At 36.6% G+C, this 23,334-nt stretch overlaps 1 protein-coding gene across 3 annotated transcripts in view; it reads left to right on the top strand.

Annotated features, from left to right (window-relative positions):
- Nucleotides 1-23,048, top strand: part of VCAN (versican) — a 111,412-nt gene extending 88,364 nt beyond the window's left edge. For 2 of the 3 annotated variants that reach the window (XM_077139206.1, XM_077139207.1), the window contains 4 exons: nucleotides 829-911; nucleotides 17,855-17,999; nucleotides 21,573-21,755; nucleotides 21,907-23,048. In XM_077139206.1, the coding sequence (XP_076995321.1) occupies nucleotides 829-911; nucleotides 17,855-17,999; nucleotides 21,573-21,755; nucleotides 21,907-22,034 (539 nt within the window). In that variant the 3' untranslated portion in view covers nucleotides 22,035-23,048. The remainder of the gene's footprint in view (nucleotides 1-828; nucleotides 912-17,854; nucleotides 18,000-21,572; nucleotides 21,756-21,906) is intronic. The other variant, XR_013167118.1, reaches the window with a different exon arrangement.
- The last annotated feature ends 286 nt before the right edge of the window (nucleotides 23,049-23,334 follow it).

Here is a 23,334-nt window from a genome sequence, read left to right as displayed (position 1 = left end):
TCTAATTATTTTAAACCACAGAAAGTGGGCTTCATGTTAAGAACGTGAATAGATAGAAATTGAAAGCTAATGAAATGTGCTACCAGAACTGTTTCATAACTTTCAGATTTAGATTCTCCAGGGGAAAAAGAAAAAGATGAAATCAGTAAACTAAACTCTAACAAAGAGGAAAACAGCTCGTGTTTATATAGCAAATATGTAAAAAATTTTAGCTCAGGAAGCACTATTTGATGCTCTCTTAAATATATTGATTTATCTATTAAGATTTGATGGTTATTTTGTAACCTGGATAGAGGTTCACTTAATATTCTTGCATGGTATTCTCACCAGTGTCTCATCTCCTTGTAAAGGAAAATATTTTGAGGATAATTTTACACAGCTATCTGGTCTAGGCGATCACTGTCAAAATGCTTTGAGATGAAATTTGTGCCTTCCAGACTCAGGCTAGCACGTTTAAATCTGGCACATTCTATTGGGTCGCTGAATTTCTGCCTATAGCAGAGCTCAACTAAATAGTAAATGGAAAATTTCTGTCCCGATTTAAGATGGGAAAAAAAAAAAGTGCTTCTTTAATTATAGTCAACCGCTAGGGAAGTGTTTGGTATTTTAATGTTTCGTAACATGCTTGCAAATTAGCAAAATTTCTTCAAAGCACCTAGTAGAGAAGAGCAAAAGACAGTCTGACCATGAGAGCTTTTTATGAGCCACTTCATCAAAATCCAGTCAGAGAAAAGGAAGCATAATTCACCGCAGATACTTTTCTTCGACACATTTCCGTCCACGTATGGACAAAGTAGTAAAATATCTGTGTTGCTTCCCATCTTGTAGGTGTGGGCCATGATTATCAGTGGATCGGCCTCAATGACAAAATGTTTGAGCACGATTTCCGCTGGACTGACGGCAGCACGCTGGTAAGATGCTGGTGAAACGGCACCAATTCTTGTAACTTGGAACTGGTTGCTGACGGCACATTGCAGATGGGTGCTTTAGACTGGAGACAAGGGATGTCGTTTGGGACACCACATGAAATGGGGGAGAGTTAGGAATAGAGTCCCAGGTTCACTGACACAACTTCCAGGGCTCTAGTCCCTTTAATCTCTTAAAAAAACAGTGTATCCCAGTTCCAATGGATTGGAGAACCAGATGATTAGCAGAATTGCCCAGGTCTGGCTTTCAGATGGTTTTCTTTGCTTTTTAGTTCTTCAAAGCAAAAAAAGGAAAAGAATAAATGTAGGAAGCTCTTTTTTGGTTTGCTTTAACCTTTCTTCTTTCTTAAATGATTATGCCCCACATCTGCTGTAAGGCATGATCTCTCTTTTATCTATGCAAAAATGTTCATTTTTCATCTTTAAAAAATTTGTTTTGCTGATTATGATGTGAATCTCCTTCCTTCCATGTATGCTGACTAATATATGCATATATATGCATATATTCTACTTCTATATAGAATATATATATATATATATTCTACATAAAGAAAGAGTGGCCAGGTAGTGCTTTATAATGCTGGCTACAGCCTTCAGTAGGCTGAATTAAGGTCCTGAAGTCAGGAGCCATGAATCTGTTTTTAATCATTAATATTACATGCAAATGAATCTAATTCTTTAGAAACAGGTTAAGTGGTTCTTGGAATTGTCTGTTCAATAGAATCACCTGGGGAGCTTAATTTAAACACAAGTGCCTGGGCTTCTGCCCAGATTCACTAAAGCAACAGCTCTGGGAGGTGGGACCCGGGCAGCTCTATTTTCTAAGTATTCCTCAGCTGAATCTAAAATGCAGAAAATGTTGGGATCCACATGGCTCTACAGTAAGAGTAAATTTAGTTCTAATTAGACAAAAGAGAGTAAAAATTCAAAATCATTTTATGTCCTTTTTTGTGTGTGGGGGTGAATTACTTAGGTGCTTAAATTTCGTTCATTTCCTGCCATCCATTTGAATTTCATGAGTCTGGCAAAAGATGAATTTCATGCTAGAATAGATGCTAAAGTCATCCCCCCTTTTGGAAGTTCTTGCCTGTTCAGGGGACCTCATCTCTGCTCTTGTGACTGGTATCACTCCATTTGCATGGTCTCATGATGATCTTCTTTGGTGGCGCCGATTTTGTTGAAAATATTTGTTGAGGGCCTATGTGCCAGTCACTATACTAAGCATTTGTCTTTGTTTCACATGGTGGACCTTTAAGAGAAGGATTAGGTGTTTGGTTTTATAGGGAAAGAAGGAAGACAGATAGCAACACATACATTCCAAGTCATGAAGCTGCTGAATGGTGAGGCCAATACTTGAATTCAGGCCTGTGTCCAAAGCTCAGTTTCTTCTGGTCGGTAACTCCTTGTATTTGAAAACAGTACTCCTGATTGCATTTTGCTTTAAGCAACCTAAAATAAAGCCTGACTCTCTGTGTTATTACTCTTTATGTTTGATCAACACTGTTTGTCATTCAAGTTCATGAGTAAGTTCTTTGGCAAGATACAGAAAAAAATAGGGAAAGTCAATGACCCTTAAAATATGCTCTCAGTCTGGTCCATGAACCACAATCCCTGGATCGGTAGTCTCATCTGAGAATTGTCCTGGCTGGAAGATGTGTCTGGAGTCATTGCATCTGTATGTTTTCAGTTTGTTTACCTAAGGGGGATCATTTTGGTTATTAGATTAATAGTGGTTAGTAGGGCATGGGTCCTTATCTATTAATTTTAATTGAGTATAGATAGTTTTGTTTGTTTTTTAATTTAATTTTCAAGTGAACATAAAAAGACTTTTCTGTATATTACAGATAGTCAAAAATAGTTTTATATTTTTGTTAATGTGTATTATATAGTCTAGGGATTTAATGAGTTCTGTCTTGTTGGATGCATAATTCATTCCTGTGGGATAAATCGGGTTTCCAGGATGCCCAGAGGCCCACTATTAAGTCTCCATTCCATGAACTTTCTTTCATAAATAGTCCAGTGAAAAGGACAGATCCTTTGGAGACCCACAGTACATTAGGGAAGCAATAGGAATGCCCAGCACTCAGGGGGCCAATTCAGGTTGGTACTCACCTGTGTCTTGCAGATTTGGACCACAGTTTTTCTCAAAGTATGCATACAGGCTGGGTTCCTGTACGTTCCATCCCTGAACCTAGAGCAGCTGCATTTGGCCAGGTGGCGTGTATGAAAAGTTTCCCATTTGCTACATAGTGACCTGATTGGGCCAAGTCCTGGTCTGCTTCCAATCTGTTATAGAAAATTGATTTGTATGTTTTCCTTCTTAGAGTTTATGTGCATTACTAGATGTTTATTCTGCTTCCCCATTATCCATTAAGCTTTTCAAAGAATTCGTTTTTTCCCATGCCTTTTATTTCTCACGGTGTCCAGGATAAAACCTTCTATTCCCTGTGAACTTGGTTAAGGAGGCTGAATATTGGCTCATATCTGGCAGCTACATGAAATCTATAAAATACCTTAGGGAATTTATCTTTCCTCACCATACAGGTGAGTTTGACTCATCAATTGTCATTATTGTGCTATGCTGAAGCAATGCCAATTCAGCTATTTTTTTTTTGTCTATGCCCATTAATTTTTATTAGAGACACAAAAATGCTGTTAAGAACATAATTTAATGACCATCTCAATCCTCTAGACTGGCCCTATACTTGGTAAACAAGTGAACATTGTACTTGGTCAAAAGAGAAATACTAATCTTTCTGTGAAATTTTCAAAGGAAAGTTAACATATAGCATAGCCAACTATACAACATAAACAAGAACATTACTCTTAATGAATTCTCATTTTTCATCAAAATCTACCAATTATGAAGTGACTGCTAGATGAGGGCATGGGTTTGAAGAAGGGCAGCAAAATGAAACATATATGAAATACATACATAAGCAATGAGCAGCATCCACTAAATCCAGACAGAACTCAGACAGACCCTTGCTTTCTTCTTAATTCACTCTTTGTGTCAAATAAAAGTATGCTAAGGAGTGTCCCTTAACTTTGAACATTTTGGAACAGAAAAGGCCATCTGCCCAACAGCCTGTCCGCCCTCCCACTTGACTGATCTCCATCCCATTTTCCTGCTTTTGGAACCACCCTTTCCTCTATCTCATTCCTTTCTGAGACAGTCTAGGTGTCCCTTCAACTCTTTTGTAGTTCTTTCTACCACCACCATCCCCCTAACAGGTTCCATATGTGTGCTGGCCTTTGAATAACATAGTTCTCCTTTGTTTCACTGTTTACTCCAAGTTTCGTGCTTTTGAAAATATCCCTAATAGTAAACTCATCACCCACGATAGCAGGATTCGCTTACACTTGGAAAGGGAGCTCGCTGGACAGTGTGTGATATTAAGGACATTGTTTATTCTTTAGCGTAATTTCTCCTCTCTTCCTCCACTCCCCAACCCCATCTTTTGTTTGAAAGATTTATTAGAGCTTATCCTTCTTGGGAGGTAAAATGGCATTAAAACAAAAAGAGCCTTTGATATTTACCTTAGACTTTTTTGGGAGATTCAGCCTGACAACCCAATGAAAACAAACACGTTTATAGTAGGACTGAATTTCAATAATTTCCTTTATTGAAATAATTAAGCTTTGTTTCCAATAAGCTTGCAGTATAATTGTATCATATTTAATATAAATATGCTTTATATCTAGGCTAATTCAATCATATAAACATATATTCAATTACTGATGTTGTTTGGCCAAGTTTCTAAATTGACCTTATGCTTCATACTCTCATTGATTCATTCCATTTTCTTGGCCTCTGTTTTAGGATGTTGATATCATTAATAAAATGCCAAATTCTTATCTTTGTTATATTTAACTTTTTTCATTACTTATTTGGCATATTCGCCCAGTAAATTTCATGGAAAAGCTCTTGGATAAAATTGGCTGTAGCCTTCCCCTTGTGATTTACGTTAAGGTTATTTTCTCTTAACACATTTCAGTTTTCACTTAGGCATTTGGTTTTCTACTAACCAGTTAGTTATTCTTTAACTTGACTATATTGATCTCCAACAGTGAAAGACACCTAGTGCTTTATTAGAAACCCTAGCAAGTAACTTCAATAAGGAATTGTTCTACTTGTCACCCAAGGAGCGTCTTCAAAGACCCTAAGTTAAAACCATCCAAGTTAAACACACATTAAAGCTGCTAAACTTAAGCAAACTTTTCTTATCTAGCTTATATATAATTAGCTGTTTTTAAAGTTCTTTCTTTAACCTATTGTTAAAAGAATGACTAGTCTGAAGTGCCAGTGACCTCCCCCTCCCCTTGCTATGAACTCTCATTGCTCCCTTCCTTAAATGTTTCAATGCCTTCGCATTGCCTTCAGTATAAATTTCTAGTTAATAGCATGACATTCATAGCCCTGTGTGAGCTGGTTCCTGCCCACCAACTCTACCTCCTGCCACTTCCTAAGCAATATCATCTTAGAATACTCACAGTTCCTAGAATAAGCCATGATCTCGATCTTTGTGTGCACTTGCAGTAGTGCTTAGAATGGTCTCCCCTTTTGTCCTAAATTCAATTAACAAATGTTCAAATACTTGCTTAGCCAAGAGTCTCCTTCCTCCAGGAAGCCTTCTTGGCTGAGTATGATTCAAGAGCTCTTGCCTTTTCCTTCCACAGCCCTTTGTGCCTTCTTCCCATCCTAGCATTGAGCCCTGCGGGGTTGACTTCTTGACAGCCAAGCTTTCTGAAATAGGGATTAACTTTCATCTCTACTTCTTTAATGCCTACCCTAATAGTTCACATAAAATGGATACTTAGTAAATGTTTGTTGAATGAACAGATGTTAATCAGTAACCATATATTGCCCAGCCAATGCATTCTATCTTTTGAATCCTGAAATGATCACATTAAGTCTAGTGGCTGAATCTGTTTGTGATGTCCCTTGTTTGATTAAATGAAAGATATTTGTGTGTGTGTGTGTGTGTGTGTGTGTGTGTCCTTGACATTACTGAAAAATAGGTGGATTTTCCAATATGGTGAGAAGGAAAGAAAATATATGTCCCTCAATAACAGAATTATATAGCTGACGATTAATGCCTCTTACCAAAGTTAAGGAAAACACCCAAAGGAAAACAGGCATTTCTGCTGGAAATTATGACAGTCTTGTCCATGGTTGTCCCAGGAACAGTTTTATAATAATTATTGGAAAGAATAAATGGAAAGCAAACTTTTCAGCCTTTGTTGCTCCTGCATGTTTGAGCTATAACCGGGCAGATTTTCCATGAAGCTCTAGGAAACCAGTAATTTACTCAGAACTTTGAAGGAGGATTTTGTTTTTCAAGGTAGGCCCCAATTCTGTCTACTTTCAGAATAAGAAACCTTATTACCCAAAACATAGTGAAATAAGCAAAAGGAAATATACTTCCTGAATGTCATCAGCTTTTTAAATTTTTAGTAGACTGTTTGGCCAAGGATGATTTTGTGGCCTGCAGTTAAATAGGGCTTCATTTATCCATTTACTGCCTGGATCTGTTGTTTCAAGCACAGAGATTCAGATTTTGGAAGACGCCATGAGACCCCTTGATTTCACTTTATGTTTATACTCTCTGGCAAAATCATTTTCAAAGCTTTCTTTTAAAGACTAGACTGTCCATGAGACAGCACAATTAGGGAGATATTCAAAACTGCCAGGTGTCTTGATCACCTGTTACACACATTACTTTGTGTAACACACCTTCCAACAAGTGGACTGAAATCAACCCCTGGATCTCAGAGATTTAAGGCTGTTACCATCTTGTTCCCTTTTCTCTCTAACCCCAGGAATAGGTTCTCCCAAGGGAAATTCTCTTTGTGACCTATTGCTCCTTTCTCTCTTCCCTCAAAGCTCATCCTTCACCAGGGGGCATCAGAGGCTTCAGTGCCTCGGATGCAGCTACTTCAAAAGAAATCTTGCTTTAAGTAGCAATGTCCAGAGGCTGAAGATTGAATAGAATTGACAGTCCACTTCTCTTTTTAAAATGTTGAGGAGCTTTTGGGAGGTTTTTGGTTTGTTTGGTTAAAATAAAAACAAAACCCCAACTTTATTCTTCCAGATTAAAAAAAAAAAACAAAACGTTTTTGACAGGCCTGTCACAGTTTTGCTTCACTCACCTCTGTTTTGTTAATGTTCAGTTCAGTGAGGGCCCCTGAAAGGCTACTGGCTTCCCAGCTCCCTTCTAAGTAGTCATGGCCACCTTTTATCTCTAGTCTGATGTTGGGAGGAAACGGACAGACTTCCTCTCATCTGTGCTTGCCTGAATCTAGTCAGGAAGTTCTCAAACAGGTAACTAAACAAGTTGCAGGTCAATAAAAGTCTCATTTTCTAGCTCTGACCAACTCATTTTGTTCCTTGACAGTTATGTTATAGGTTATAAAAGGCTAATTGATGAAGCTTCCTCTTTAAAAAATATGTTTCTGGAAGATAACTGAATTTTTCTTTTTTCTTTTTTCATTTGAATGAGTGTGGTCCAACATTGGCAAGCCGGCACACCTAGAATTTGGGACAACTACTCACCCTCCTACCCCAGTTGATAAGAGTCTTGCATGAAAATGGCCAGATTCCTTGCGGGTTTAACTTTAAATCCAATGGCTACTTATCTTCTTTCATAAATAAACACATCAGTCTGTCAAGGAAAGTAGAAACAATAGAGAAATAGCCCATAACTCCAAGAATAGACACTTAAAGGGAGCTGAGAAAAGGAGTAACAAATCGCAGGCCATAAATCACTATTTTTTTTCTACAGGAATGTATCATTATTCCCCTTTGATAAAAACAAAGCTTCCTATTTCTCTTCCCTCTTCCAGATGTCTTGGACATTGAAAAGAGAATTAGTAGTACTAATTCTTGGCGCTTTCTAAGCTTGTTTGTAGGTTTCTGCTCTTTTGAAAAGATTGTACATGATTCGGCGGAAAACAATGCAAAACACAAAGCCCCAAACCAAAAATTTATTTAACTTTTCTACCTGAAAATCTTAGACGCCTTTCCATAAAATAGTTGCTGACAGATGTGTGTCCGGCTGGCATGTGGTTTTAGCTACAAGTTAGATGCCACTTCTCTGCAAACAACTTACGTGGCATGTGAAGAATAATTTAATTATGGTAAACCTCACAAGGTTTTATTAACCTAAAAGCCAAGGAAGAACATGCTTTTTCATCATCTTTTAATATATTACACGTGAATGAAAGAATATTCAGATTCTTTTCTGCAAAAGACCAGTAAGCGCTTCATGAGAATTTTCATTTGTAGCTATAGTTTAATTTGACTAATAATCAAGAACAGGTTCTTATGATTTTGCATGCAAAATATTACAACTCATAGAGTAATTCTAAAACATACAAAAAGTGTCAAAACTTCTTGGCCTTGCCTTCACTTGAGTGCAGAAAGCCAGCGGCAGGTCAGGAAGCTGTAAAGATAAGGTTTACCCACCACTTGAAAATAATTTTATAATCGATAAAATTGTTTGAAAAAAAATTGTCATCAATACAATAGTTTCTTCTCACAGACTGATTTCCAACATCACTCTATGAAACTGTAATCATGTAGAAGCATTTACATTTAATTGCTAATTAGTGCAAGGCAATCCATAACCATGGAGAAAGCAAAATATACATATATATATATATATATATATATATATATATATATGGATTTTGGCAGTTTCTCATTGTATTTGGACTGTTATCACTTTATGATTGAAGACCTGTGCAAACAAGCTTGGGGCAAAAGAGCCCACTGGCAACATTGGTGTAATGGATCAGATGCAAGCAGTTCCATGGAGCTCTGCCCGAGGCCCCCAGCCCACAGGGGGAATAACTTACATCCTTCAAAAATGCTGTTGATAATTACTGCTTTGTAGGGCAGTGAGCTCACTCTATTACAGAAGATTAGTGCTGCACTCAAAAGCTGGCCAAATCATCTCTCCCATGCAGAGGTTGCCAGCTAGGAAAATAATGGGCACGTTGCCATTTAACAACTGTCAGGAGACCCTAAGTTAGTTTTTCTTCCCTTCAGCATATTCATGTTTTGAGGATTGGACTCCAGGCTGCCAGCATAGGGTAGTGACACCAAAACAAACGTCTCTTTCTCCTTAAAACAAAGCTGCTCTTTTCCTTTGAGTCATTGATCAGCGAATTACCCTGTTCAACCAAAAGACATCAGCAAAACCATAACTTCCCTTAAAACACAAAGACCCAAACCAGAGAACGTTAAGCAAGTACAAGGATCAGAAGAGGGTAGGACTCTACCTCGCAGGATGGTCAGATGTCCCATATGAGTTAAAATAAACTGAAATGTACCCTGCGTGGAGGACAAACAAATGACTATTGTGTACCACAGCCTTGGGGGGGGATAGTGGGAGGGGGTGGGGGCGGGAAGGAAACCCACCTCTTAAAGTTACCAAAGATTTTGATTTCTGTAGTAAGTAGCCCTCATAGCCTTCTTTCTGATACCCGTTTGACCTGCCTTATGAAAGTCCAGGAGTAGCTCAGAGCAGGTAGTCTAGAATTCTTTATTTAGTGAGAGGATGCTTTCTTATCAGTGTATATGTCAAACAGGTAAACTGTCATCTTGGGAAAGTTTCCTATGTGGAGTTTGCTTTTATTCTGTGGTGGTTATCTGCCTACCCTTGGCATCAACTTTATTTGGGTTTAATTTCTAGCTTTAGGAGTACGGCAGTGGCAGAATCCATCCCAGGTGATAAAGGAAGTTTGCACACAGAGAGAAGTTAACTTTCAGTTCAGGTGCCATGTTTTATAGCTTATTCCAGATAAGTTTTTACCAAAAAACAGACTAATGTGAAACACACTGCAGGTATTTTGTTTGTGTACGTAGGTATTTAATTATGATCTTCTGAGGAATTATAGATTTGGCTTTGCTTCTGATAACAGTTTCGCCATTGATGTAAATTAAGTTCTGATAACTTTAAAAGATGGAATGGAGCAAAGTAAACCATCGTAGTCAGAAACTTTAGATGATAGCTTAATGGCCTGCCACAGAACCGAAAGCGGTCAGATTGATAAATGCTGTTTTAGCTGAGGTCTGTCTTGTAGGCAATGTTCTCTTCATGTTTTCCTTCACAAAATATATCACAGATCCTCTTTTAATCTTTTTTTTTGGTCACATGTTGTTAATAAACGTCTTTTCTGGGTATTCTAAGCTCTGTTTTAACAGCGACTTGTTAGTACTGTAATGATGGGTGGATATCACCACCTAGTGGTCAAGTTACATTTTACGTTTCAAAGTGACACAGTCTCATCATTCCACCTAGGTCTGTGCAGGAATAATATTTTCTTCAAATTAAGTTCCTGTAGCTTTGAGTTTGAAAATTCCAATATGAAATGTTTCATATTGTTAACCTCTAATTTTGAGTGTGAAATGAAATAAATTTTTGAAATGCAACGTAAAGTTAACACGTGAGTCACATGTTTAATAAAACCCTTTCAACTAAGACAAATTTTAGGACCAATCTTTCCTATGTCTTCACCTTATTCACAGTAATAGGATTCAGCAGAAAGTTTTTCTTGGCTAGGTTCCTTGGCTAGGTAAATCTGTAGGACCTTGGTGGTTTTCTTATGAAAGATTTTTTTGGTGAATTAAATTGGCAGTGTTTGCGGGGAGAGAAGGTGGGTGGAACGCAGTAACTAGACTGTTAAATGAAAAGAAAATCCAAATTATAGTTTGAAGCTTTAGTAAATTATCCCAACAGTAATAATAATATATTGTGTCATAGAATAGCCTCTCTGGATGGATGTGAAGAATGAGTTTATCAATGGAATGTGTGTGATAATTTGTTTAAATGTGCTTGGCAAAATTCTTAATAGTTCCAAACACTGAGTACTTGATTGGCTATTCAAGACTATCTAAACTATGTGAATAAATAGAAAAGAATAAAGAGTGACTGTTTCTAAGCTGAAAAATCATAGCTAAGTATGTTGTTAGGTAGATGGAGATCCTACCTGGGAGTAGGATCCTTGGCAGTTGCAGTTTCAGCTATCTGTAAGAGGCCCTGAGGATCCATGATATGAAATAATTTGTACTTTTTACCCAGGTGCAAATTAAAACTGTACCAGTGGCTTGCTAATGTGTGGGAACTGCTTGGTTAGGTCTTGAGTCAGTCTTAGGCAGCTCAGGATTTCCATCTCTTTTCCTGCTAACCGTTTTGGTTCTTCTCTACTACATATGTGGTGGGAGCTTATCTTCTATATAGCTTTGTTCAAATAAGGAAATAAGGGTATTCTCAAGGTCTTAGACATATCCTTCCCTAATGCCAAAAGCTAGTGTATATGTAAGGGTGTGTGTGTGTGTATGTGTGTGTGTGTGTGTGTGTGTGTGTGTGTGTGTGTGTGTGTGTGTGTGTGTGGAGTGGAGAGAGACGGAGATGGCGGTAAGTCTCAAATTTATGACTCATGAGAAGATGAACATTAATTAATTTCATCTAGTGTCTGTGAAAATTCCGTTTTCTCTTCATTGATATGATAGTTTTAGAAACTAGTAGAAAGGGGAAGAACCAAGTGATTCCAAATAGCATTTCTGACTCCTTAGGAGAACCAGTGCCTACTGATAATTATTTGTAGTTATTTGACCAAGTTAAAGAACTAGTAATATCTCAATGAAAAACATTTGAAGAGGTAGAGTACTATAGAGAGGGGCTAGTTATCAATTGTTTTGATAAGAACAGCTGCTCTGAAAACTTCTTAGTCAGAAGATGATGATGAAAGGGATTTAAAAACAAAACTCTACTTAACTCTGGGGATTCTCCCTCTAGAAGAGGTTGAAGCCTAACTTTGAGTGATGTTCAATTTTAGAGACGTCTTTAAACATCTTGGTATGGAAAAACAAATCATATTTTGGAATGTTGCATGAATGATTCAAGATCCTTCTTTGCTCCAGCCTGTCATTTTTGCTACTCGGCTGCATGCATATTTCCTCATAGATCTGATTCCTTGCGAAGGATCAGTGGAGATGGGCTCATCACAGCAGTCACTGACTTATTAATACCGGGTGGGCTTTTCCTTTTCTTTAACTGAAGGCAATCCTCAAAGTTGAACCCAAGCAAACTCCTTTTTTAAAGACAAGAAATAAAAACTCCTCATCTGATTCAGATATTTCTGAAAGAATGCTTTTGTAACCATAGCAAAAAAAAGCAGTGATCTATCTCTATACCAGGAAAGGGTAGGTTAATTATCTGACATTTTTACCAGCAGTTTGTTTGGTTCTTGTTTGTGGTGCTGGTTATCTGCTGGAGTTTTTTGGGACCAGCCATTGATCATGGCCATGGTGGTATGTATTTTAAAGATTGAAGATCTTCTGGTATCTTTGAATGAGAGCTGTTACCTGCTAGACACAATGGAATCAGATATTCACCTTGATAGGATGCAAACCTTGTCTGTAAGTTATACATTACTGATTACTTTCAAAAGCACAGACCATGGGCAGGCCACGGTGGCTCAGCAGGCAAGAATGCTCGCCTGCCACGCCAGAGGACCCGGGTTCAATTCCCGGTGCCTGCCCCTGTAAAAAAAAAAAAAAAAAAGCACAGACCATTTTTTTCAGTGTTGATGGAATCAAGTTGGAGACTAGCAAAGAGCTAAGAAGAAAAGGTACAGTTCTTCAGCCCCCCGACTGAGAAATAAAATTAGTCAAATCACCCTTAGACCTGTGAAATTGAGGCCACTCTCTGAGATTTGGCCATGTTGGCAGGCAGGGAAGTCATGTTTGCTGCAAAACCAGCAAGATAATTAATGTGAGAAAGAAATACTTGAAAAAAAAAAAGAAAGAAAGAAAAGAAAAGAATGAAAGAAAGAACAAAGCCCAGATTATTTAAAACAAAATACTCCAAGCATTTATAAAATTTGACAGACTTTGATGAATAACTTCAGTCTGCTCAGAAAACCCTCAGTATTAGGATTGGTTCGCAGCAAGTTCTCTCGTGTGTGAAGAGAACTGTACTTATGAGCTCCTGGGTTTCAGCCAGGGTTTTTTGAGTCATTTCATAATTTTGACAGCTGAGTTACTTGACTCCAGTTGGGGAAAAAGAAAGAGAAAACAATAACTGAAAAGTGACTGAATCCAATTTAATTGAAATGGTTGTCTTTTTTGGCACCTTGAAAAAAAATAGAGAGCTAGTCATTTCATTGAAACTCTCGTATAATGTATAACATTAAGCAGTTTCATGCTAGCTGAAAAATAATGATTTCTTAATAAAATGCAAATTTGTTGGTTACTTTGTCAATAATGTAGAAATTTTAAATACGAGCTTGCTTTCCTCTACACCCAATATTTTGCGTTTTAGATCGTAATTTTCTCTGCTATCAGAAGGGAATGAAAACACAATGTGATTTTAGGGTTATCTTTTCAGGTGTAGCAGTTATTTCTAATTCTTGTCACTGGGGAAAGCTACAGAGCTCAAGGCCTGGGGTGGGAAACTTGTGTCCCTGTGATGCAGACAAACATGCATTAAAGAGATTAGAATGATTTCTCTCCAAGCCATGTGGTTTTGGGGATTATTCTTGGTTTTCTCATCCAACCCTCCAAGAGGGTCAATGCAGGGTGGCTCTCCAGGGTGTTTGTTCATGAGCCCAGGAAAGCAAAAAAATAGCCAGATAAGAAAGGATGAATTTTTCTCTGCTCATTCCATAAATCTACATTTCTGTATTTATGAAACACTGTCTATATGAGAGAGCATCTATTGCATTCTCAGAACTCAGAATTGATTTCCAGAGGAGGTATTTCTTCCTAACCTTTAATTTTATTGAAAAAAAAATTAGTAAACCCAAAGTCAAAGATTTATCTTTTATACTCTTTCTCCCTGTAAGTGATTTTGAATAAGGCTATAAAGAATTCAGGAGGAAACAAAGAAAGCTGTTCAGAAAATTAGAGTTTCCTTTGCTAAGTCAGTTTGGCAGTAGCATGGAGCAAAATCAAAGCATCTTAGCCAAGATAAATCTGCACAATGGAGCTATCAGATATGATTCGATAATGTGACAAGCCTGTGGGTATCAGACACCCTTGTAAAAGCCACAGAGCTAAAATTTGGTTCTTGCACCGTCAAGCCACAGCTCTGCCAAGCAATAACACAGAACACACGTTTTAAATCATCACTGCAAGCCAAATGGAATTCCCACCAAAGACAATTAAACCATTTACCAGAGGTCTGAGTCTGGGCAGCTTAAGCGGCCTTCACTTCAGTGGCCTGGAATCCTCATCTCATTTCAGAGTGAAAATGAGCTGCTTGCAGTGTTCAGGTCAGGGGGAGAAGTCGGCTGCAAATACCTGGCAGGCAGTTGACTTAGGTCACTTGAAGTGATCTTTATTGAGATTAAATTAAAAAGGGGTTAGCTAAGAAATCTATGGACCTTTCTGATAATTGCACAGAACACTTTTTATAAGGTTCATTTTTTGCTAATTATGAAAGCAATTCATGGGACCCAGGTTCAATTCCTGGAGCCTGCACATGCAAAAAATAAAAAAGGCAATTTGTGCTCACTCTTGAAAATTTGGATAATATTTAAGAATATATAGAAATATATTGTCTCGTAGTCACATATTACTCAGAAATAAACTTTATAACATTTGCTGCATTTCTTTTTGGTATATACACATATACACACATTCACAGATGCATTTGAGAATAGGTTTAAAGTTTAGATCATTATTTATTTTTATTATCTTGATTTTTAATTTTAATTTTATACCACTTTTGAGTATTTTCCATTTCCTTAAATATTCTTCACAGATAAAATATTTCATTATCGTTATACACTATTCTATTTGACTACACCACAATATGTTTAACATATGTCCTAAATATGTACATACGTATGTACTGTTAGTACATATCCGTGTATACTGTTAGTGTAAATATTACATTACAAAAAACATTGCCCATATCTATGATTATTTCTAAGGATAAAGTTTTAGGAGAATAGGAATTACTGGGTTCAAGTGAAGGAAATTTGTGATATTCTTGGTATGTATTGCAGCTGTTTTCCAGAAAGGTTACCTCCTTCTACAGACTGTATCTGTGATTGCCTGTTGCACCGATATTTGCTAGCCACAAGTAACATCTTTGATTAGATATGTATGGATGGGGAAGAATGTCATACCCTCTAGGATTCATTATTTCTAAACAAAAAACTATTAAACAATAGCTACTGTATGCCAGGCATAGTTGCTGGAACTGAGGATACAGTGGTAAACAAAACAAACAAATAATCTTGTCCTCATTGGACTTGCATTCTACTAGGGAGAATGTACTGAATTAATATTGTACAATAATAATTAGTAAGTAACTAAATTATAGTATGTGAAAAGGAATAAGCAATTACGAAGAAAAATAAAGCAAGGAAAGGGGATAGGCAGTGTGGCCAGGGACAAGAAAAGAGAGAATAGTGTAGTTATAGATGTGTTTACACATCTTATTGGGGTGTTGAAAAATTTTCCACTGTTAAGGACATTTACTGTAAATGGTTACTTAGAAAGTAAGTTAGAAAGTATGAGCACCAAAATTCAAATTAAATATTTGGGGAACTCTGGAATTTTTGACTGTAGAAGGTATTAAATTTAGGTTTTTGTTTGTTTTAATGAATTCCTGCTCTTTTGCTTTTAATTTTTATCCTGCTTTAAATTTGTCTGTTAAAGTCAACTTAAGTTACGCAGCAGGAAAAGGTGAATATGACCTTTGTTTGGTTGGTTGGTATTGGTATTTTGGGGGTGTTTTTTGCATGGGCAAGCACTGGGAATCGAACCCGGGCCTCTGGCATGGCAGGTGAGAACTCTGCCTGCTGAGCCACGGTGGCCCGCCCTGAATATGACTTTTATACCTGTGTTTTATTGCTCCATTTCCTTGTCTAGTATCTACTAAAGGAGAGCAGCAAAAAAGAAAGAAATGTCTTGGTGGGTAGAGCATGAAGGGGAGGGAAGTTCACAAAGAAAAGGAAAATATAGAAATAATTAGGATGGTCCCAGTGCAAGGAGACATGCCCTTCCCAGCATCCTTGCTATCACTCGGCCTGCTAGAGTTTGTTTTAAATCCTTTTCATTCTTGGATTAAGTTTTTTCCACCAGAAAAATGAAAAAATAATGCAAAACAAAAAAACGCCCTTCTTTCTAGGCTTTGGAAAAGAAAGCATCTTGATTAAACTTCTCTTGATTCTTTGCAACTTTTTTGCTTGTAAGAGACTTCTTTTTTAGCAGGTATCTCTTGTAGCCTGTTTTAACTTTGGTGTAATTTAGGTGGGCTTTCAAGTACAGCTAAGAGAAGGGATTGAAGGAAAAGCAGAAGATTGGTTAATCCCAAAGTTTTCGACCTTTAGGTCATCTTCTCACAAAATTTTATCGAAAAGCTAGGTTTTTACCACATTAAAAAAAATTAAAATACAGACATTCTCTAATATATTTTATACATTTTTTAAGGACCAAAAAGTAATGGAACTTTTGGGAGTAAATAGGAGGACCACTGTTTTGCATCCTCTGAACTGGGAACAATTCACTTAACTCTCCTATATAGTTCTTTCTTGCCTGGCTGTATCTTTCCCAATTAAAATCCCTTAACTCATTGTTTTAAACCACAAACTTACTTTAATTCAAAGAAAGACTGATGTATTGATGGATGCAAAAAAAAAAATAGCTATATTAGCTACCATCAGAACATCTGAATCAGTATTTCTGCCATTTTAAGGAAGTTTGTCACTGAACAAACAAATTCCCACATCATATTCTATTTTACAGGCAACCCCAAGGCTTAGGAACTGGGCTGTTACTCATGGTCCAATATTATTTTCATCTCTCCAAAGTTTGTTATTCTTGAACAGGCATAAGGAGTGCATTTTTCGTGTAATTTTCAGTTGACATGGAGACAACATTTTGAAGTAACAAAGAAATGGACTTAAACTAGAGTCCTGGGTGTGTAAAATCTCTAAATTCCAAATTACTCCAAGCCACCCTGGATTGTTATAAGAGATAATGCCTATTAAGTACCTGGCAGAGGGTGTCGTCCATTGTTGGTGCTAAACAAATGATATGTATTATTATAATTGAAGGCGAAAGATAGTTCAGGTTACATATCATCACTTAGTGTGGGGAAACAATAGGACAGCATCTAAAAGATTTAGGTATAAAGGTGACCAGTAGAAAAACGTCAAACCAATAAAATCTTTTTCATTTCTCTGAACACACATCACACAAAGAAAAGCAACCATATATTTATGGCAAAATATACTTTTAAAACCATATCCTTTATATCAGTAAACATACTAAAATAAAACCATTTCCAGCTGTACAGTACACATAAGAATCACATCTGAAACGAAATAACTCAGAAAAATTGAATATAGAATGATGGGCATAGGTATACCAGGTAAATACAAAAAATATTATATGGGAAAATCTCAATTTTATTACCAGAAAAATCTCCTTGACCTTAAATAAGGCAAAGAAAGGCCCACTATAGCATTAAAGATAAGAAAGGAAAGGTTAAAATTCTATTGCAACATGACCACAACTATATAAACTTACATGTACACACAAGGGCTGAAAGGAAACATAATGGACTAGAATGGTAAGCTTATGTTTTCTTCTTTAGCTCCTTTAATGTGTTATACTTAATAAAAATAACATTGAGGTTATTAAATTGGGAGTTGAGTATGCTTTTAGAAATCCGGGATAACTAAACCAAAATTTCTCAGCTATATCTCGTTATCAAAGAGAAAAAATAGACATTGGTTGAAGAAAGTCTTTGAAAAATCCTATATACATGTTCCACTCACGGGTTAAAACTCTCTACCACTGCAATCATGTCTGCTAGGTGGCCCAGCAGAAACTGAGTCTATTCTAATTGAATTGGTTACTCCTTAACTGTCATTAGTTACCTTCTCCTTCATTCTTACAGCAATATGAGAACTGGAGGCCCAACCAGCCAGACAGCTTCTTTTCTGCTGGAGAAGATTGTGTTGTAATCATTTGGCACGAGAATGGCCAATGGAATGATGTTCCCTGCAATTACCATCTCACCTATACCTGCAAGAAAGGAACAGGTAATGATCACCTCATTAGTAATGTGTCTTTAAATTAATCTGCATTTCAGTTATGAAGAGAATGAAATAAGAACATACCTCATTCTTTGAGATGCAAAGTGGGTGTGTCACATCTTCTCTTGTTACTTTGAAAGAATGTCTCACTCTTCCAATACAGTTGAAAGGTTTGTTCTCAGCAACAGTCTCACCGTAGAGTCAAGGGGCTGAGATGACAACATGGAAATTATATAGCAAAACTACTGGCAGTATTTTTCAGAATAACAGCCAGCCCAAGGGTCTGTAGCTGTTTTTAATTTGCTGAGGGGAGCATCAAAAATTTGAACCAGTTGCCAACATTTAAAAATGGGGATACATCATAAAATAATCTAGATTTTTCGCTTTGAGAGAAATATGAAGGCCTGCATCATCTGGCCTACTTTGTCAGATTTGTCAGTGATTTGAAGTTTTGGTGCCACCAACCACACCCCTTGCTGGTGCGGGACTGCGGTCCTCATTCAGTCCTTCCCTGGATTTTATTAAGCCCCTGATTTTGTAGGCATTTGAAAGTTTGAATCATTCCCTGACAAGCTTCCTCTATGCTTATAAATCATTGATCAAAAATTCCATCCCTGTATCTCTTGTTGAATACCTTCAAAATACTAAAAGAAAAATACTCTTCTGTAAATTCCACAATGAGAATTGCCTAGTAGACCTTTAAAAGATAACATTAAGAAAGCTGATTTTTAAAAGTGAATTGTGAAAATCTTTCATTTCTCTGAGATACACTGTACAGCCTTCTTTCTTAAAATAGCAAGAAATCTACAAAAAAAATTTTTAACCTACTTGCAATTGATAATAATGTTCTGACATGAATGATGTTTAGTCCTTAGGTGCAGAATTTTTACATACTTCAAGGAAAAGTTCAAAACACAAGTACAATGCATAAAACACATTTGATTTATTTGACTTTGAATATGTAAGTGAAAAAAAAAAAACTACACACACATTGTAAATATTTTAAGAAAGTCTTAAACATCCATGAGAAATTATACTAGAAGAAAGAAAAAACTGATACACAAAGCCTATTCTCAGATGAAAGCCAGCTGCTATCAGTACTCACTTTCCTCTGCCATTCCCCCATGTGAAATAGAACATATTCTGAAAATCTCTCTGTGAGAAGCTTTCCTGACTGCGTGCATAACTTCAGCACCCTCTGCGATGGAACTTGTAAAAATGGCAAATCAAATATTTGCTGTTTTCCCTGTCTTGTGTAAGAAGATATTAATTAACTGCTTGTCTTTATTAGAATTGTTTTGTTTTGCATGTTTTGACCTTTATTATATAAGTGGAATTGTATGTATTGTGTGCCTTGCTTTTTTTTTGTTGAGCCTTGTGTTTGTGATATTTATCCATGTTGGTATATTTTTGCTGCTGTATAGTATTTCGTTTTATGCCTTTATAACATTTTGTTTACCAGCTCTCCTGTCAGTGGACATTTGGGTTATTTCTAATGTTTTTCGTATTACAAATAACATTTCTGTGAACCTTCTTGCACTTGTTCCTGGTACATTTGTACGAATTTCTGTAGGGTATATTTCTAGGAGTGAAGTTGCCGAGTCATAAGATGCATGTACCATCAGATTTACTAGAAAATCCCAAATTGTTTTCCAAAGTTGTACTAATTTGCACTTCCACCAGCAATGTGTGAGAGGTCCACTTGCTCCACATCTTCTGCAGCATTTGATATTATCGGACTTTGACATTTTTGCCAGTCTGGTGGGTATAAAATGTTATCTCATGATTTAATTTGCATTTGCTTGTATGCTTTTCCCTGAATATCTTTTCATAGGCTTATAGCTCGTTTATAGTTCTTCTTTTCTAAAACTTTTTCATGTCTTTTGTTTATTTTTTTAATTAGTTGCTTAACTTTTACATATTGATTTGTAGGAGATCTTTATATATTCTGTTTACTAATCCCTTGATGATGACATGTGTTGCAAATATCTTCAGTTCATAGCTTGTCTCTACATTTGCACTATAGTGTTTTCCAGTGAACAGAATTCTTAATTTTGATGTAATTGAATTTTCCTTTATGTTTTAAACTTTCCTGTCTCTTAAGAAATCTTTACCTACCCTAAGGTCATAAAGATATTCTATGTTGATTTCTAAGTCTTTTATAGTTGTACCTTTCATATATATATTTAAATCATCTGAAATTGACTTTCCATGTTTTCTCGAGGTAGGAAACCAAGTATTTTTTGCTGTATGAAATACCCAATTGTCCAAGTGAGAAGACTGTTTTCCCCCACTCTCTGCCATGTCGCTTCTGTCAAGTATCAAGCATATGTCATGTACTAAGCATGTGTGAATCTATTTCTGCTCTATTTGCCTGTCCCTGCCAATACCACACTCACTGAATTATTACAGCTTTATAATGAATGAGTCTTCGTAACTGAATAGTTTTAAAAGAAACCTATACATTGCTTTCCTCACAGTTACAAAAACAGCTTCTAATTGGGTCAGCGTAGCACAGAACCAAGTATAGTGAATTATCTAATAGATGATTTTTAACCTCCTATCACCTCATTCTCATACTGGCTGGTATCAGTATCTTGCCTGTGGTCTTTTAATATGAAATGACAGGATTGTGCCAGGTGTCCAGTTTGGGGTTATCAGTGAACTATATGCATTGAGTAGCTTAATGGTTGATGCTGAAATATTACTGTAGCAATCAGTTTATCTTGTAGGATTTGTGAAGATCATTTACATGCATAAGTATTTCTAACTTCTCAGTTATAGATAGCATGACTTTATGGGTCTATGTTTTAAGTTATATCTATCTAGATGGTAATTTCGTATATGAATGAAAAGATATGTGTGGTTTGGGTTTCATTAAAGACAGCTTTGTCTGCAATGGGCCCAGTACCTTCCAAGGTGTTTTGTCAAGCAGAATCAAATTAGAGGAACTGAATGTTTAAACCCAACAAAAGATTATAGCTGTAAACAACCTTCTGACAATAAAACAAATCTAAATAATTACAAACTTTTATATTAGGATGTTAGCATCCAAATTTTTTGATACCCAGGTTTCTGCTAATCATTCTCCCATTGAAGAGTTGCTTTATTTTGTACAGAATATAGCATGGTCTTGTGACCTGGTGTGCCGGAATTCTTAGAGCGAAGTATGATTAAGAAATGCCATTTAGGGAAATTATATTCAAGTTAAATTAAGTTTTTATAAGAGATATGTAGCAAAAGTCAATAACTTAATAAAAGTTAATTTTTAAAACAAGTTTTATTCATCCCTTAAGTACACAGATATTGAATAAAATTATAGGTGACCACAAATTCAGTTGAATCCGTTTTCCCAACATCTTGAATTTCAAAATAGTAAGATTTCTTAAGATAACGCAAAGTGGTGTTGATCCTGAACCCAAAGCCTCAAGATTGAGTTTTTCAATTCAAAAATGTTATTTCTTAGTTCTGAATGATTGCCTTTAGCAAAGACGCTTGGTTTGGTGCTATAAAGAGAAAGATTCATACTACACTGAAATAATTAGATTTTTTGGAAATAACCCATTTGCTTTTCTTTAGTTGCTTGTGGCCAGCCCCCTGTTGTAGAAAATGCCAAGACCTTTGGAAAGATGAAACCTCGTTATGAAATCAACTCCCTGATTAGATATCACTGCAAAGATGGTTTCATTCAACGCCACCTTCCAACCATTCGTTGCCTAGGAAATGGAAGATGGGCTATGCCTAAAATTACCTGCATGAACCGTAAGTGGTACTTTAGAAAGAATGGACAACCGTGCTATAGCAACCACTAGACACCTTCATTTTACGGCTATCGTTATCGGTAGTTTAGGGTATGGAGCAAGTAATATTGTTGTGTTTTTTTTTCCTTCTTTCTTTCTTTCCTTCCATGTAGCATCTGCATACCAAAGGACTTATTCTAAGAAATACTTTAAAAATTCCTCATCAGCAAAGGACAATTCAATAAATCCGTCAAAACACGATCATCGTTGGAGTCGGAGGTGGCAGGAGTCAAGGCGCTGATCCCTAAAATGGCGAACATGTGTTTTCATCATTCAGCCAAAGTCCTAACTTCCTGTGCCTTTCCTATCACCTCAAGAAATATTATCAGTTGGTTTGAACTTTTTGGACCGCCATCCAATCTTTTTTGGGTTGCCATGCTCCCAAAATATTTTAAATGAAAGTTTTGACTGTCAACAAGCAGGCAAGCAAAATGAAAGGAAATAAGGGCAGAAAATAACCATTTCCAGCCTACCTAATTTGTTTGGTTTTCTATTTGTCTCTGGTGCAGACCATTTTCTACATTTTCTAATGTACACCAACCTACTGTACTATTTAAAAAACTCAATTTCAGTACCAATGGCAATGTAAATAAGATGATTTAATGTTGATTTTAATCCTGTATATAAAATAAAAAGTCACACTGAGTTCAGGCATATTTAATGATGATTATGGAGCCTGCAAGGTCTTTAATCATTGGTTTGGCTGCTTTTATGTAGTTTGTTTAGGCTGGAAATGGTTTTACTTGTCCTTCATATGTCAGCAAGACTGAGGGCGGCTTTTCCTGGTCAACTAACAAACACAACAAGCACAGTTTTGTAGGTCCCTGCACCCATTTCAGCCATGGGTGCAGGTCGCTTCCACGTGATATTGAAGCATGGCAGAACTAGGCTGCAATGTGGAACTCTTCTCTGCTGCGTTCCTTTTTCTTCACTTACCAGAAAGGCCTGAATGGAGGACTTTTCTAAGACCAAGAGCATATTTTTAGGGGTCAAAGTGCTAATTATTAACTCAACCGGATCTATTTTTTAATGGCTTTCACAACACTAACTGTCAAGGTTACAGATCAATGCATTTCAAACGGATACAGATCTTGGGCTCTGGAGGGTGGGGGGTTGTTAAACCAACAGCAACAACATACATGCCAAGAAAGAAATTTTGTATATATAACCATTTTAATCTTTTATAAAGTTTTTGAATGTTTATGTATGAATGCTGCAGCTGTGAAGCATACATAAATAAATGAAGTAAGCCATACTGATTTAATTTATTGGATGTTATTTTCCCCAAGATCTGAAAATTGACCTAGTATGCTAGTTAGTTTTCCGTGTTAGCCTTTATACTGCCCTACCACGGTTTGGAACCATGTAGTATAGGTAGTTTGTCCCTGATTAAATAATGTGATGGATAGAACGCATCAAGTGTTTATTATAAAAAGAATGGAAAAGTGTTTAGCTTTCAGCTAACGGTATTTGCCCATCTATGCGAGGAGGATATATATATAGAAATAGTGCAACCATTTCTTCCTGTTAGGTGGAGTGCA

The sequence above is a fragment of the Tamandua tetradactyla genome, chromosome 21 (assembly GCF_023851605.1).
Source record: "Tamandua tetradactyla isolate mTamTet1 chromosome 21, mTamTet1.pri, whole genome shotgun sequence".
NCBI classification, from domain to species: Eukaryota; Metazoa; Chordata; class Mammalia; order Pilosa; family Myrmecophagidae; genus Tamandua; species Tamandua tetradactyla.
The sequence above is the reverse complement of the archived record's forward strand: the minus strand, read 5'-3'. Positions and strand labels throughout refer to the sequence as shown.